Source organism: Emys orbicularis, chromosome 2, assembly GCF_028017835.1.
Source record: "Emys orbicularis isolate rEmyOrb1 chromosome 2, rEmyOrb1.hap1, whole genome shotgun sequence".
NCBI classification, from domain to species: Eukaryota; Metazoa; Chordata; order Testudines; family Emydidae; genus Emys; species Emys orbicularis.
The window spans coordinates 155,388,362-155,405,580 of NC_088684.1; the positions used below are offsets into that span (position 1 = coordinate 155,388,362).

Consider the following 17,219-nt stretch of genomic DNA (forward strand, 5'->3'; position numbering starts at 1 on the left):
GTGACTCCCCTTTTGACAACAAAAATTACTACTTGATCCCGGGGGGAGGAGGGGGCGAAGCCTGAGCCCCAGTTCCTTGGGCTGAATTCCTCAGGCTTCAGCCCCAGGCTTTGGGGGTCGGGCTTCGGCCCTAGGCCCCAGAAAGTCTATTGCCAGCCCTGGTGACCCTATTAAAACAGGGTCGCAACCCACTTTGGAGTCCCAACCCACAGTTTGAGAACCACTGATACAGTTAATATCTTTCTTACAGCTACTGTTTCTGCTTGCGAACTCAATAAGACAGCCTTGCATTGGTTTATATTTGGAAGGTTATCTTTGCAACTATAGGAATTAAAATGTTTTTAATTAAAGTGTACATTTTGCAGAAAACAAAGGAAAAAGTACAAGTTCACTAAAACCATGCTGTAAGGCAGGGATCAGCAATCTTTTGCACATGGCCCATCAGAGAAATCCGTTGGCAGGCCAGACCAGTTTCTTTACCTGCAGTGTCCGCAGGTTCGGCCAATTGCAGCTCCCACTGGCTGCAGTTCGCCGTTCCAGGCCAATAGGGGCTGCAGGAAGCAGCGCGGGCCGAGGGATGTGCTGGCCGCTGCTTCCCGCAGCCCCCATTGGCCTGAAATGGCGAACCGTGGCCAGTGGGGGCTGCGATCGGCCGAACCTGCGGCCGCTGCAGGTAAACAAACGGTCCTGTCCCGCCAGCAGATTTCCCTGACGGGTCGCGTGCCAAAGACTGCCAATCCCTGCTGTAAGGTGTGATTTCACTGAGGGGTCATCCCACACGCACACCGGAACAATGTCTCGTCCGGAGAGGATTGTAGCATAGTCGTAATAAATGTTGCACTTCATTATTTCTGTGTTAATGCTTACAGAATCTCAAATGGAAAAATCTTTTGTATGTGTGAAGTGTTGTATCACCATTAAGTATGTGAAAGCCCATGCTGTGATGGTATGGGTATCTTCCGTAATATGTAAAAAAGCCAAACTAAGAATTTAAAAATTGGATGGTAACAGACTATGAATCCCAGTGATGATTGACCCTGGTGATATTCTAAGCGAAAAGATCTCTCAACCATGTAGCTGTTTCCATCAATTCACACTGAGTGAATAGACATTCTAGGCTTTAGAGTGACACATTGTGACAGACCTGGAATCTTACTCAAGTCTCACAGCACCCCGTGAGGAAGATGCATTATATTATTATGCCCTTTTTACAGATGGGCAAACTGAAGCACAAAGAGGTTGCCCGAGGTGATTTGCCAAGGTCACACTGCACATCAGTTGCAGTTCCAAAACTATAATCCAAAAGTCCTGCCTTAACCACTGAGCCACACATGTCAACCAATGTTTTTATTGGTTTGATGTAAAACATACATTGGATTTTACAAAGTCAAACATAAGGAGACAAGTAAGCTGAAAAGGTGAGACCGTACAATGAGTGTAGAAATAACATAAATCTAGACTTAGAAGTACTATATTTAGTCTGATTCTTGCTTGGATTTAAATATTAAGTAATGATGATGTACAGAGCCTGCCATCCTTTTTGTTACTCCTCAAATCAGATGAATTGTCTGCAAAATAATCAGAGATCATTAACGTTATGTAGGAGAGTTCTTCTAGTGGCATGCTGCTTTCATGTCTGTTAGTTCCTGGTAGTGTGTTCACCTTTTTTTTTTTTTTTTTTAATTGGTAAGGTATTTTGGGGAAGGTGGAAATACTAGGTAACTTTTAAATGTTTGATTAGTCATTTAAGTAGCACATTTAGGTAGTGCTTTAAATACATAGATACATACAAATGCACCCCCTTCCTTAACCAGAGTCAAGGCAAGTAACAAAAATCCTGGGAACTGAGCCTGGACAGCTGGGTGGAGCAACCTAAATGAGTTAAAACATTTGATTTTTTTTTTTTTTTTTTTTAGTTGATTTAAATCAGGTCAAGACTTTGTAAAACTAATTTGAAAAACTGCTGTTGCAACTTCAGATTAAAATGTATAATGAACTAAATTATAAATGTCTGTTTTTAAATGCTACAACAGAGAGAGTATGTTACATTTTACAAAACCACTGTAGTCAAAAAACAAAATATTGAAAGTTAAGGCCCTGATGATGCAAACACATAAGTAGGTACATAACTCAAATAATCTAATTGATTTCAGTGAGACTACACTCTGGTGTACAGAGATTATTGGTGAAGTGAGTTAAATATGGAAGACTCATAAAGGATTCAGAAATTAGGAAGTGGGTTTAAGAAGGAGGAAGCTTGGGGAAGAGGAAGTGGAAGGCTGTTCCAAGTGTCTGAGGCACCTAAGTGACGGTACAAACCCATAACTTGGAGAAGGGAGCAGTAAGAAGAGAGAAGCAAAGGGACAAGAGAGAAATGAGAATCAAGATACAGGTGGGGACAAGATGTGCAAGGCTTTGAACATGAGCATGAGGAGCTAGAATTTGACATGGTTGAAATGGGAAGTCACTGAAGAGACTGAAAGGGGATTGATAAGATTGGAGTGTCAATGGGAAAAAAATACTTTTAGTAGCTGTATTTTGGGTTAGGATAGGGATTTTTCTTTTCTTTTGGGGTTTTAGTTTTTTTTGTTTTTGTGGTGGTGGTGTTTGTTGTTTTTAATATATATAATATATACTGAATTTCCCCCCAAAAAATAAAGGGAGAACAAAACAGTAAAGGAATGGGAGAGGGGGCGGAGAAGGAGAGCGACATTGTCATTTCCATCTGCTAGGAATTAATCAAAGATTTCTAAAAATTCAGACCAAAATTTTTTCAAATTTGTCTGGGGTCCCCCTTCTCCATAAGGAGGTAAGGTAAGCCAAGTTGTTGTGCTAAGCTTCTATGCCTGGAGCCAATCTACTCTTCTATCTAATCCAGGGGCGGGCAAACTTTTTGGCCTCAGGGCCGCATCGGGTTTCGGAAATTGTATGGAGGGCCGGTTAGGGGAGGGGGTCATGGCCTGGTCCCCACCCCCTATGCGCCCCCCCCCACCCCCGGGACTCCTGCACCATCCAACCCCTCCTGTTCCCTGACTGCCCTCCCGGGACCCCTGCCCCATCCACCCCCCCCCCCACTCCCTGTCCCATGACCGCCCCCGGAACCCCCGCCCCTGACTGCCCCCCACCGCCCCATTCGACCCCTCCTCTCATTCCTGACCAGGGCCGGCTTTAGGCCGATTTGCCCGATTCCCCGGAATCGGGCCCTGCCCCTAAGAGGGCCCCACGCACTCACCCTGCTCCCCTGGCCAGAGCGCCGGCTGGAGCGCGGCAGCCCTGTGGCCCCGCAACCCCGGCTGGAGCGCGGCAAGCCCCATGACCCTGGCTGGAGCTCCGGCGGCGTGCAGCCAGCCCCGCTCTCCCGGCTGGAGCTCCAGCCGGACTGCGGCAGCCCCGCGACCCCAGCCGGACCGCGGCAGCCCCGCAGGTCCGCGACCCCGGCCGGACCGCCAGCCAGAGCCTGGCAGCCCCGAGGCCTCCCTCTCCCCCAGCCGGCAATCTGAAATGCCGCCCCAGGAATCGGGCCCCGCACTTGCTAAAGCCAGCCCTGTTCCTGACTGCCCCTGTGGGACCCCTGTCCCCATTCAACCCCCCTGTTCCCCGCCCTCTGACCGCCTCGACCCCTCTCCACACCACCACCCTGAACTCCCCTGCCCTCTATCCAACCCCCCTGCTCCCTGTTACCTTACCGCGCTGCCTGGAGCACTGGTGGCTGGCCCGCCTGGAGCCAGCCACGCCGTTGCCACTGCGCAGCACAGAGCACCAGGTCAGACCAGGCTCTGCAACTGCGCTGCTCCAGGAGCTCACAGCCTGCCACCCAGAGCATTGTTCCGGTGGCGGGGCGAGCTGAGGCTGCGGGGGAGGGTGAACAGCAGGGGAGGGGCCGGGGGTGAGCCTCCCAGGCCAGGAGCTCAGGGGTCGGGCAGGAGGGGCCCGCAGGCCGTACTTTGCCCACCTCTGAGCTAATCACTGAGTCATTTGGCTACAAGCACTGTTCTAGAGACCCAAGGTTTCCATGCATTGGATATATCCCAAAACACAGTTCTGGAAAATAATTTTTAAGGAAGTATCCATTATCATATTAATCTTTCTGCCAGCTTCAAGCCAGAAGGGTTGTATCTTGATTAAAGTGGGAGGAAAAGAAGTGAGACAATGGGAAGATAGAAAGGAAAAGTTTGCACTAATCAAGATGTGAGATTAACAGTGTGGATGTGGGTTTCAGCAGTGGTTAGTGAAGTAAGGGTGAATTTTGGTGATGATAAAGAGGAAGAATTAACAGGAATTAGCAAAAAAAAAAATTGAATACGGTTGGAGAGGGAACAGAGGTCAGTGTCACACACATTGAAGTCAAATTTCCCACAAACAACTTTTGAGCTCTCTCCCATGTTTCTCCCTACTCACAGAAGGAGTTCATATAACAATCTACAAAAATGTTCTCCTTCAAAGCTCTCCTTAAAATCCATCTCTGTTGTGATACCTGCAAAACATTTGACACTGGCTAACCAGTTGATAAGCAGTGATCACAGCATGTTACATTTACTATAATTATCTGTTACTTGGTGCTTCCCACGTCTGTTACAGTCACCTGCTCTCCCATTTTATACTTCAGTTGTAAGCTCTTGGGGACTGGCACCTCTAGATGCGACTGCAATACAAATCAAAATTGAAATTGCAAATCTGGGCAACAGGAAGGTTACTGTCCTTGTCAACACTAACAGAAAGGTATTAATGGACAGGGAGTAGAGGAAAATAAATTCAGTTTTGGAGAGATTGTTCTCATCACAGCTCTGTGCAGTGGATCCTTGTCTGGGTGGCCAGTAGAAAAGGGGTTTTTGCCCCTTAAGGTCTCTCCTTACATCAGGTAGTAGAAGGGGAAGAGGGAGAAAATTTAGAGGGATGGAGCAGGGAAGAACAGGAAACAGATGGACCAAGGGAAAAGGGCTCACCCTTCTTGCTGACCGGAAGAGTGGAGGGGTATATATACCCCATGCTGTCCTAGAGAAGCTCTCTTGTACCTGTATCAGGCTGGCAGCACCTACTTTCCCACCATGAAGTTTGCACAAAGAAGAGGTTTCCTCATGATTCACTGTGAGCATTATGCTAGTCACCCCATTTTCCTTGGGAAGGAATTTTTCCCTCACTGCCAAACTGGTTGAGATGGGGTGGGGGTTTTTCACCTGTCACACAGCAGGTTTGGGACCTGGTTGGTGGGGCAGGGGGATTAGGTTATAGCGTTGCAACTTGATACATAAAACTCACAGCAGTTGTCCCATGCATGCACTTGTTACTGAAGGGATACACTTATCAGATAAAATGGATTGGTAAATGAATCGAAGGAAAGTATTCCCCCAAGGGAGCCAGCCCCTTTTTACCCTTTTATAGTCTCTTTTTACCTCATATGAGGGGAAGGCGATGGGATCCCAGGAACAGGATGGCTGAGACCAGGTCAGGGATTATGTAGAAATGATTAAGGAAGTGGTGATGACCTGCACTGTAAAATGTATTGCCAGGTACTCCAAGTTATTTTAACTGAGTAAAGTTGTGGCATAATTAAACCACATCCGTTGACTCTTGCCCGTCTTCTGGACAATGAGTGGGAGCAAAACATCCAAGCAGAAATAAATGTCCGACACAATTGGAGATGGAGTTGTGGGGTTGAGAATTCTATTTGAGAGTCATTGGCATAACTGTATCAGTGAGAGCAAATTAAGTCACCTAAAGAGAGAAGTTAGAGGGAGAAGTGGAAGGTTGTAATAAGTGTTGAGGGATGCCAGCATACAGGAGAAAAAGATGAGCATTTACCAAAGAGACACTGAGAGAATGGTCAGCAGGGTAAGAAGAATACATGGAAGGCGCTTTTCAGGATCAAAGTTACAAAAGCATGCTAGTAGGCACAGGGAAAAGAGGAAGAAGGCGCAGAGCAGATTATAAAGATAAATGGCGGGGGAGGGGAATGAGATTCCTACTGTATTTTCCACTGCATGCATCCGATGAAGTGGGCTGTAGCCCACGAAAGCTTATGCTCAAATAAATTTGTTAGTCTCTAAGGTGCCACAAGTACTCCTGTTTTTTGCGGATATAGACTAACATGGCTGCTACTCTGAAACCTATGATTCTATTGTAATTTTTCATGTTCTTCCCCCTCTCAATATCTAGTCCTCTGTTAAGATGGCCTCTTTTTATGCTTACCTGTGAGCTTTTGTCACATCCCCCTGGAACCTAGTTTAAAGCCCTCCTCACTAGGTTGGCAAGTCGATATGCAAATATTTTCTTCCCCTTCTTGGTCAGGTAGACGCCCATCTTTTCCCAGCATACCTTCCTCCTGGAACGGCATGCCATGGTTGAGAAAGCTGAAGTCCTCCCATCGACACCATCCACGCAGCCATCCATTCATCTCCAGGATGTGCATGTTGCTGCCTGGGCCCTTACCTTCAACCAGGAGGATGAGTGAGAAGACAACCTACTCCTCTGACCCCCTTCACTCTTGCTTCCTGAGTCCTGTAGTCACCACTGATCTGCTTGGGGTCAGACCTGGCAGTATCATTAGTGCCCGTGTAGATGAACAGCATGGTAAGAGGGACGGATGAACCTTGGCAACTTTTCCATAACATCTCAGATGTGTGCTACAGGCATGCAGTGCACATCTAAAGACATCATATCATGTTGGCAGATGGAAGCCTCCATCCCCCTCAGATGGGAGTCCCCCAACGACCAGCACCCTATCTCTCCCTCTGAAAAGAATGGTAGAATTCAGAAAGCACAGCTTGCTATTCGGCTGCTATTTTCTATTTAAGTCTGACAAATTGTGAGTGGGCTCAGAGCCACAATATCTTGTGAGGCTGCAACTGTATACCATATATTAATATTTATAAAGCTTAATAGCACAGTAATTTCTCACTTAAATTAATTTTGTTGTTTATTGTTGGAGGTTAATTACTGATGTAGATAAGTGCTTATATAACAGTACTGAATACTGTTTTCAAAACTGTGTCTATATTTTTTAATTATTTTGTTGCATATTTTTAAATATCTACAGTACTTCACAAGGGTACAAATAAGCTTAAATTAATGCTTGCAAAACACTTTGAAGTCTTATTTTATTTATAGTTTGTCACTTTATTCAAATTTTATACTGATGCAACACAGTCTCATATTATAAAATATAATGACAACAATATGCGATTAAGAGTGAATATTAGCTCATCACTAACTCCCTAACACACTGACTAAAGAGTAATTTAAAAAAATAGACAAATTTTAATTAGGCATATGAGGTTTTACACAGAGAATGAGACCAAAGCAGCTTGTTATTTAACCAGCTTTCAGCGTAACAAAGTCAATGAATACAGGAAAAAGTTTGCAAGTTTTAAACCCACTGACACTAATAAAAAAGGCTAAACAAGTTAATACAGTGAAATTTTCAGCAAGAACCACATTCATTTTAAAATGTCTTAATGATTTGAAATTTTTAACAGTAAAGCGGTTTCTTTAGAATCCATTTTGAAATCATTTAAAAATATTCTATATTAGTATACCAACCCAAATAAATTGGACAAATGTTTTGGGGTCAGTTTTGAGTACATTTGCCTTCCAAGTTCGTGCTAGTTGAATTTTAAATAGCAAAAATGGAGCCAGTATAGCTCTTGCAGTGAAATCTCACGATTTTTTACTCTGAATGGTATGAAAAACTGAAAATAAAGGTAGTTTGTCTTGCTATCTAGCTAAGAAAGTCTCCCCTTCCAATTGAATGGTAGAACAATCCTCTGGAAAGAGGGGCCTGTGTTTGACAGCCTATAGTATTATGCAGTGTTGCTGTAGCAGTGTCGGTCCCAGGATATTAGAGAGACTCACCTTGAGCCTATAATTTGTGTATTTAGCACTGTGCCTGATAGTTTGGGGGATTTTCTTTCCCCCTTCCTCCTTTTATCTAGTTCTTTGGTTTCTCTTTAGTTTGACCCATCTGTGACCAAAAGAATTATTACTGCTAATATAAAAGTTTTTGTTGATTGTTGTTGGCAATCTCCTAGTAATGCATTAGACTTAATAGGTTGAGTGTCAAAGTAAAAGAACTGTAATACTGTATACAGGTTACTTCCATACAGTCTGATCAACGCTGTGCTAACTGAGTAGTCACTGATATGGTTGCCAACTCCCTATCTATTAATGAGGGACATGTAATTCAGATTCTGGATATATATGTGATGGCACGACTTTTACATTAATGGGACATAATATTCATAGGCCAGTACCAGTTGTTCATTCTGTTTGCTACTGTTTCCTGTGTTCATGCACTTATCCAAGCTAAAATTAAAAGCAAACAGGCTATCACTTCAAATATTGTCTAGGTTGCTAGGACAAAAATTAGATCTATTTTGTGTTTTTTTCCCCCTAACATCTTTCTGCAAGTTCTATATGGGTTCTAATTCTTCTATATGGGTTCTTTTTTTAAAAAAAATTCTAAAATAAAAATGGCCATAGGCCTGTTCTCTTGAGCAACCCTACAATAATAAATTAGGATGCCTGCACAATAAACAAACAGAAAAATAAGAAAATAGATTTAAACCTCAACCCTTCAACAGATGGCTTTCGTTTTAGGATAGAAAAATAAATCTGATAAAGATTTCTCAAATTTGCAAAAAATTTCTCATTTGCATGCTAAAAATACCCACCAGAATGTTATACAATAAATGAACCACATTAAATGGCACACAAGATGGCTTTAAATGTATGAAAAATGCCCTGATGTCCTTTAAAAAAAAAAAAACACCAATAACACAAACTTGGTGTTTGCTTAGTTGTATAAGGCAGGTGTGGATCTGACTTTGAAATTAATGCTTCCAAAGGGCCAGCATTAATAAGCAATGATTCCAGCTGTGATTGTTTATAGGGACCTAGAAATATATTACACAGAACTGAGCTGTCATGTATTTTAGGTCTGTTTAGCTATGTAGTTTCAATAAGAGAACGTATCGATAAAGAGTGTAAGATATTGCTATAAGCAAGAGTTTATTATTCAAACAAAAAGATTTGATTATGGAAAACACAGTCAAGCTGTGGAAAGATTCTGAACCTAAGGAACCTGCATGTGTTTAACGACTGTACATAGTGATTTCCCAAATTTTAGCTCAAGCTTTTCATCACTGTGGCTAACTATTATTAATTGTTTGTATTCCAATATCATCTAAAAGACTCTGCCAGGATTGGGGTTCCATTGTGCACTGTAGAAACATAAAATAAGAGACAATAATACCTCCTCTACGAGTTTAAATCTAAATAGACAAGGCAGAGAAAAGGGGGGGGAAGGATGTACCATACAGTTACAATAAATAGAGTGGTGGTTTGCAAACATGTTAGGAAAGAATGTCCAGAGAAAAAAACTGTAGAAAGTAGGCTGATGAAATAATTGCCAACTTGTAATCTTTAAATTGAGTGGTCTGTGTACAAGAGAATTCTGTGGTTATATATTTAAATATGTATTTAACAATATAACAAATAATAGTCTTGACTTGCACCTCACTCCACAAGGAGACTTAATTAGATCATTGTGTAATTCATTAGCCAGAAAATATGGGATAATAAGCACTGTGGATTTCTATAGCAGTAGCTGTAGAATAAATGGAGGACATCAGTTTTCAAAATGGTCGGATTCTGCTTAGTTTTTTCCCCCAGAAATAATATGAAAGATTAATAATGTGAGCAAAATATTCCATAAAAGCAATGCCTTCTCAGTTTTACTTGTAACTAAAGATTTGTTTTTCTGTACTCAGCTGGGAAGTCATCAATTCCAAACCTGACTACAGGCCCAAAATAAACCAATGTATTGTAGATGCATTGGTGAATTTATTTCTATTTCTTCAGGAAATGTCACACTTCAAAGAGAAAAACCCTGGCAAGGTAAGTTCAATAAAGTAAGCTCAATATCTTTATCCTGTTTTATCAGGAGGTGTTCTGTCTCAGCAAACTATGATTGATAATATAGTAGGTAAATTTGCTAAAATGAAGACACTAAACTAGATTCAGTCAGGGTTTGTGCTAGCTTCTTCCTGTACGGATTGTAAGGGAGACTCCATGTAGCAGAAAAGTTGCCCAGGGGAAAGATTTATGGCAGTAGAGCCCCTCCCCCCTTAGCTGCTGGACTCTTCTCCAGCCACTGTGTAACACCAGAATTAGGGCAGGATATGGCATGACCAGTGTGGCTATGGGATGCACTGCTATGGAGCGCCTGGTGGAAATGCCATCTGTCTCCCTAGGGTAGAGACATCAGATCAGATCACAATAATAGCTTTAACAAAAACAGAAGAATCCTACATCATTTATAAATTTATGTATTATTTTTTAAAATAGCTTTAATTGATTTTCAGAAAGTTTTACTCAAGTATTACATAAATAGCATCTAATATTATGATATGAGAGGATCCTACCTATATCATAGTGCTATCATTTATCTGCTCATATAAATGTAGCATAATTTTTCCGAGACAGACTGAGGTGGAAAACACAAGAGTGATAAAGGCAAGCAAGAGTATAATACTCTTCTTCTATTCGCAGAGTACTGTTGTTTTTGGCCAAATCTGATCTGATCTTTTCTCAATTAAACCAAATATTAGTAGCATGAGCAACATTGATAGTGGAACAGTCCATCATGGCAGCTGTAGTGGACATTGTAGATTTTTGCTTGTATCTTTGGGTATTTCACTATTTTTTTTTTTTTTTTTTTTGCATTCAAACTTACTTGGACAAGTTACATTTTCTTCTTGAGATCATAACAAGAGTTTGCATTGAGATTTTTCCTGGAAAGAAGGCTCTCCGATGTAACAAAATGAATTTATATATTCCCAGTTGAAAAGTACATTAAGAGGAAGTTACGGCTGAGAGTATATATCAATAACATAGGGTAAAATACATTATAGGGATGTTGTGATTATCCTAGAAACAAACATAAACCCAGGAAATTCAAAGTTAAGATTAAACTGAAAAAAACCCCAATCATATGAGGTATGGAAATGCAGCTTTAATGCATCCAGACAACCAGATCTGCCGTCTACTGATGCCATGCAATATTGCACTGGGGGGTAGGGGCACTTATCTCTTGAGCACCTCTTTGTGGCTGAGTGTAGTATTTCAGTCCTTTTGCTGCTCCTGGCACCCCCTGTAGGCTGTCTGCATGTCTCTGCCAGTTTTCTTTGGCTTGGCCCTCCAGCCAGGTCACACAGTCAGACTGACCATCTTGCAAAGAGTCCAACAAAACAGTCTATCTACCCTCACCAGAGTCTTTAGTCCTAGCTTTGGGCCCTTTAAATTCATCCTTTTGCTTGGGCTTCTAAGCGAGACCTGTCCCCTTCATGGGGCTTAGGTTAGGCTTCTCCCCCACACCTCCCATTTCTTGGGGTTGATGCTATTTTGCTGGTGGACCCACCCATTACTCTATGTTCCAACCTAGAGGCCCTATAAACAGCAGCCACATACTGTTCAGTTACATTTGTTGCTGCTACTTCCCTAGGCCTCTTCCCATCTGGCTCCTTTATCTTCACCAATATCCCAGGACCAAAATTCTCAGGTTCCTCTTTCCCTGGAAACCCAACTGTGCAAGCGAGGCCTGAGTTGTACCCTGGCTAGTACTCAGACTCCTTTGGCCAAAGAGGAACACCTTCCCACGCAGGGACTGCCCTACTAAGGCCCAGTATCAAATGTTATCTGAGCCTGCTGGGCACTGATTGGCTGTCACTAGACCTTCTAGCCCTTGGAGGACCAGGTCTTTGTATTTTCCAAGATGGCTGCTTCCAAGAGACCTCTCTAGGCAGGCCTGGAAGACCCAACTTCATTGGTCTTTTCCTTGCATGTTGCTTCTTTCTGGGGCAGGGTGCAGCAGAGCAGTGGGGCCTCCAGCAGGAGTCCAGAAGGGCCTGGTACATTCTGTCACATCTATCATTAAGTATGCCTGAGGGAATTTTGCGCCACTGTGCATGCGCAGAATTCGTGTGCCGCATAATTTTTTCCTCAAAAAATACAGTCTGCCTAAGAAGTGCTGCAGTTCTGCCTTTCGCCCGCCAGAGGCCGCTGTGGCACCAGGACAGCCAGCAGCAGGCTGTTCTAGTGCCACAGCAACCTCTGGTGGTCAAAAGGCAGAACTGCAGCACTTCTGGGGCAGAATGTATTTTCTGTGTGGAAAAATTTCTGTACATGAACAGTGGTACAGAATTCCCCTAGGAGTAGAGGTTCATCACAGCATCTGCCTCCAGAGCCAGGCTAGGACAGACAGAGTGGGGCACATGGGGCTGCTGGGAGGGGTCACAGATTGGGGTTCAGAATGGCTAGGGGGGAACAGTGTTGAGCCAGCGGCTGAATGGGAGTGGGGGTGCAAGGCCACATGAGGATGGGAGGTTTGGGGACAGGGGCAGATGTGCCTGACTGAATGGGAGAGGCTTGGGGTCAGCCAAGGTCTGCATGGGGGAAGCTCACCAACTCCCTAACAGTCCCGCCCCTCCCCACCCCCAAAAAAGCCTGTTCCATACTTTTCCCACCCCACCTAACAACCCTCCAGGTTCACTCCAGGCTCCTTCCCTCTCCGTCTGCTCCTTCCCTGTCCATCAGCTCCTCTGTTACCCCTGACTCCCCCGAGCCTTTTCACTCATTCTGATAGGTGTAGGAAATATAGTTCTGTATTGTAATTTAAATTAATTACTCAAGGTTCTGTATTAATATGCCTAGTAAGGAATCTATTTGTCAAAAAAAAATTACCAGAATCTGTTTTTGGTTTGTATTGTTACAGACATACTTGCTGACATATATTTTGAAATAAATTACCAAAATAATTGAAACTGGTATGATTATATTGTATTATTTTGACAAATAAAATATGCAGAATTTTGCAGAATTAAAAAATATTGTGCAGAGAATTTTTATTTTTTTTGGCACAGAATTCCTCCAGGAGTAGTTAAGGCATTTTAGTGTTTGAGGTCTCAGTTTAGACAAAACTGATTTTTAAAGACACATTAGATTTTTTTTCCTCCTCCCCTTTTCCCCTGATGGTATCACTGTTCTATTGTTAAGACCATAAGAGAAGAAATAAGGTCTGATAGTGTGTGCTTCTCCTTCTTAATTAATTTGATCTCCTAATTTAATTAATAAGCTTGTAAATTCTCAGAAAATTCTGTAGTTTTGGGGAGGATACGTTGTATTTTTCAAACACAACAGAGATTAAATCCCTTCTTTATATATGTAAAATTCAGATTAATTTATAGAGCAGTAACTGATGCTTCCATAATGATACACTGTACAATGTTGACAAGTGCCAAGAGTTAGCACTATACAAGACAAAACAATGAAAATGTCAAGTAAATTACAACTTAATTTGCATAAAGCTATATCTGGCTTTAGTGAGATCCTGTCAGTGCCTTCCTTTCATGAACGTCAAAATCAGTCCCCAGTTTTAAGTAAAGTTTAAAAAAAACAACAACCCATGTTGTAGTTTTCAGATGGATTATGAAGATGGTGACCTAACAAAACGAGCACCTGTTATTACTGCCTATTGTATTTCTTCTGATATTCATTGTATCCAGTTTTCATGACTGGCGATGACCTGGAGGTTGTTAAAACTTCCATATGGTAGGTGGAGGGAAGAAGCCTTATTTTTATAATACCACCTGAGACATAGCCTAATCACCCAAAAATATGCTGTTTAATTCTTACTGTAATACTTGTATTGCAATTATAATAAAAAATCTTCAATATTGTACTTTTAAACTAGAATATTACCCTGCTGGGGAACTGTTCGTATCACAAAGTGTAAATATTTAATGTCATAGCAATATGAATTCTAACTATCATCTCTGATCTCTTCTGTTTTCAGTTTTGCCTTCTGGTCTGCAGTGTGTGTACATTTTTCACTATCTTGGGTAGTTACATTCCTGGAATTGTACTCTCCTACTTTCTATGTAAGTATAGTCTTTTTTTTCCCAGTCATGTCTTATGCATGTTGTATGTTCATTATGCAGTCTAACATACAGTCCGTTTTTTAAATAAATAGTTCTGTATATGGATCTTGACGGATGATGGTATTATATGAATGTCAGGTTACAGATTTTTCAGTTTGTCAGTTAAAATTCTGACACATCATGGCACAACTGTATAATATCTTTTAGGCAGTGATACAGAGAGAGACATATTTATGCTAAAATAAAACATGATCATGAATAAAAATATATGCTACCATGACCACAAATTCCCTATTGGAACTTCTGAAAATATTTAGTCACTTGGTATAAGTAGTTGTTATAATGTTGCTATCCCATAGAAGAGAAACCATACACTCCCAACCCACAATGTCTGAAGCAGGTTAGAATGTGCTGTTTTTGATGTTTACTTTATCAATGATTTCATCTTTCAGCAGTACATTTCCCTTTCTCAGAAAGCAAATTATGTCTTCAAAGACTGATGGTGGGCTGTGAGCTACATCTTACTGAGATGTCTCTTCCATGAAAAATTATCCCACTACCCCTACTGTTTTTTGTGTTTGTTTGTTTGTTTTACAAATTATGCCACCAACTGCTGTAGTGTATCATGAGTCCATATTGTCATCTAATACTGTTGTTTATATATGAATGGAGTTTTAAACAATTCAAAAGAGTGGGTGAAGAGCTGAGTAAATTATATGGAAAAAAATTCCAGATGCCTCTGTTTTGCCAGTATATTGGTGTCAGTCTCTGCTGCTGCAAAAGAGTGCCTTGTCCTTTCAAGAGAACTCCTAGTTAAGGAGGGGGGGAAACAGAGTAAACTGAGGCTGATGCGTATATTAATCCACTGCATTGGAGTGTGATATCAGTTCAAGCACACCATGTCAGGACCTTAATAGGTATAGTCAAATGGATTAGCAGAAAAGTTCAGCGAAAATAGCAAGGATTATTAAAAGAATTATTACCACCATTACCAAATTTATTATAATAATGGAGCCCTGGCAGATTTAAGAGATTTATATTTAGCATTGTTGGAGTATTGCAGCACACAGCACAGTGATTTATTAACATCACAAGTATAAAGGTTTACAGGCAAAAGAACAAAAACCTTTCTGCTTACATCGAGCTTTTTGAGCCAAATATAATAAACCTTTATTTGTTCTAAAAGAGCTATATATCAGCCATACAGAATTAATAAAACAAGAATGCCAAAAGTTTACCCCCATTGCAATTGGGAGAGAACGTTAATTTCAAAAAAAATGTGGCTACCACCCTATTAAGATAATGACTTATACCATTAGCACCAAGGATCTGTCCTATAGCAGGAATAGAAAACATCTACTCAGAATCAAGGAGGGCACTGGCTTCTCCCCCCACGCTCCCCAGGACATCCAGAATGCCATTGATAGTACTCCTGTGCTGACAGAAATGGCACACACACACACACCCCCAGTCACTGACTGGAAAACACCTGGAGCAGCACAGTGTGGATCCAATCTCAGATACAAATAGACCACTGCAGAAGGAACAGTTTTTAGAACAAGAGGTCATGTGATCAGAAATTCACTGAGATGGTAGTCACTGACAAACGTCCAAAGCTCCTAGAGCTTTCTATTTGTTTTATTAAGTGGGTGTATTTGTTTGGGGTTATCTTTAGTTTATATTACGTTTTATTTGCATTTGATATTTTCTTTAAACATGTTATAGTAACCTCTGGAGTTCATGAATACTGACTCTGTCACATGGTAGGTGGTTACTCTTTTGTAACTATGACCGATGTCATGTGACTAGGAACAGGAATTAAAGTTCAATGTCTTACAAGCCTGTAATATTATTATATTGTGGTAACACCTAGAAGCCCCAATCAGAGATCCTGGCCCACTAAGTTAGGCACAGTAAACAGGTTGTGATACTTTCTTGGGGTATCCAGAACTGTAAGTCACCCTGTTACTTCTCTGCCTAAGCATAAAAGGGTCTGCTGGTGCTTAACTGAGTGACAATTCCCTGCCACTCCAGTTTGTTAGCCAGCCTCACATATTCCTCAGGACTCTGCCAGTCGTAACTGCCTTGCAGATTAACCCTTGGACTACTTCAGTTCCCAAACCCTCCAGAAGCTTCTCCCTACAAGATCCAGATCCTGTCCCTGGACCCTCACAGAAATTACCAAGTATGCTGTTTCCAAAGAGACAGAATACACATCAACCTGTTGGTTCATCTGAGGATGCACACCTCACTTTAATATAACAGCATTGAGATGAATTTATAATTAAACAATAAGTTTATTAATAAAGAACTGAGATTTAAGTGAAACTAAGCAGACAATAGAAACAGAAAACAAAACAAATAATGACATTTTAACAGTTGATATATTGTCTGCCACCACTTCCCCAGCATATATAGAAATGGGAGATAGTTACCCTATAAATCTATTATGATACTGGTCTTGGCAGCAATTACTGGTTGAATGCATTGTAAGACCACACCTTTAAATCCTATTTTGGGATGAGCCAAAATTAACAAAGCACGGATTTCTTTTAAATATATAAATACATTTTGTATTTTTGCTGACAACACCAGCAATATTATTTCATCTAACGGTTAAAATTGCTGATTGACATAGATTGATCTTCTACAACAGCAGAAACTTTCTCCAGAGTAAGTGGGACAAAATGCACATCAATTGGATCCACTCAGGGCCATTACTTGGTAACATTTTTCACTACATTTTAGTGACTTTGCTTTTGTTTTTCTTCTTCTAAAAGATTTTATTTGCCTAAATATAAATATTTTAATGAGACTATGATTGTGACCCAGGGATCTCTTGATGCCAAGTGGCAGCAGGAATAAGTGGTACATAAGGGTTAGAGGAATGCCCTGGGTCTGGTATATTTACATTCTAGTTCACCAAAAGAGTGTCATGTGAGGTCTTTAATAAAAGCCTCTGTCACGCTGGTTGTCAGTATCATTGCAAAATGCATGTATGGATGTTGTATATGGAGTTACATATGTACACTGAAAATTATGTTCTTAAGGTCTATGTAGGGACTGGTCACCAGGAACAGGGAGAAACTGGTTTTCTTTCCGGCAAGAAATGATTATCTGTTTCCATGTAAATGAAGTATTGTCTGATTCACAATGGTACTCTACTCACCGGTCTGAACCAAATGCTAATGAAGGATAGTGAACTCTTCAAAGAGAGGAAAGGAACAGGAAGAAATAAATAGTGGGGTAGACAGGGGCAGGGAAACCCATCTTGAGGTGCACATCAAA

At 41.4% G+C, this 17,219-nt stretch overlaps 1 protein-coding gene across 1 annotated transcript in view; it reads left to right on the plus strand.

Moving 5' to 3' along the window:
• Positions 1 to 17,219, plus strand: part of RETREG1 (reticulophagy regulator 1) — a 125,189-nt gene that overhangs the window by 90,862 nt on the left and 17,108 nt on the right. Inside the window, exons 4-5 of the mRNA XM_065400015.1 lie at positions 9,765 to 9,891; positions 13,847 to 13,931. Of these exons, the coding sequence (XP_065256087.1) occupies positions 9,765 to 9,891; positions 13,847 to 13,931 (212 nt within the window). The remainder of the gene's footprint in view (positions 1 to 9,764; positions 9,892 to 13,846; positions 13,932 to 17,219) is intronic.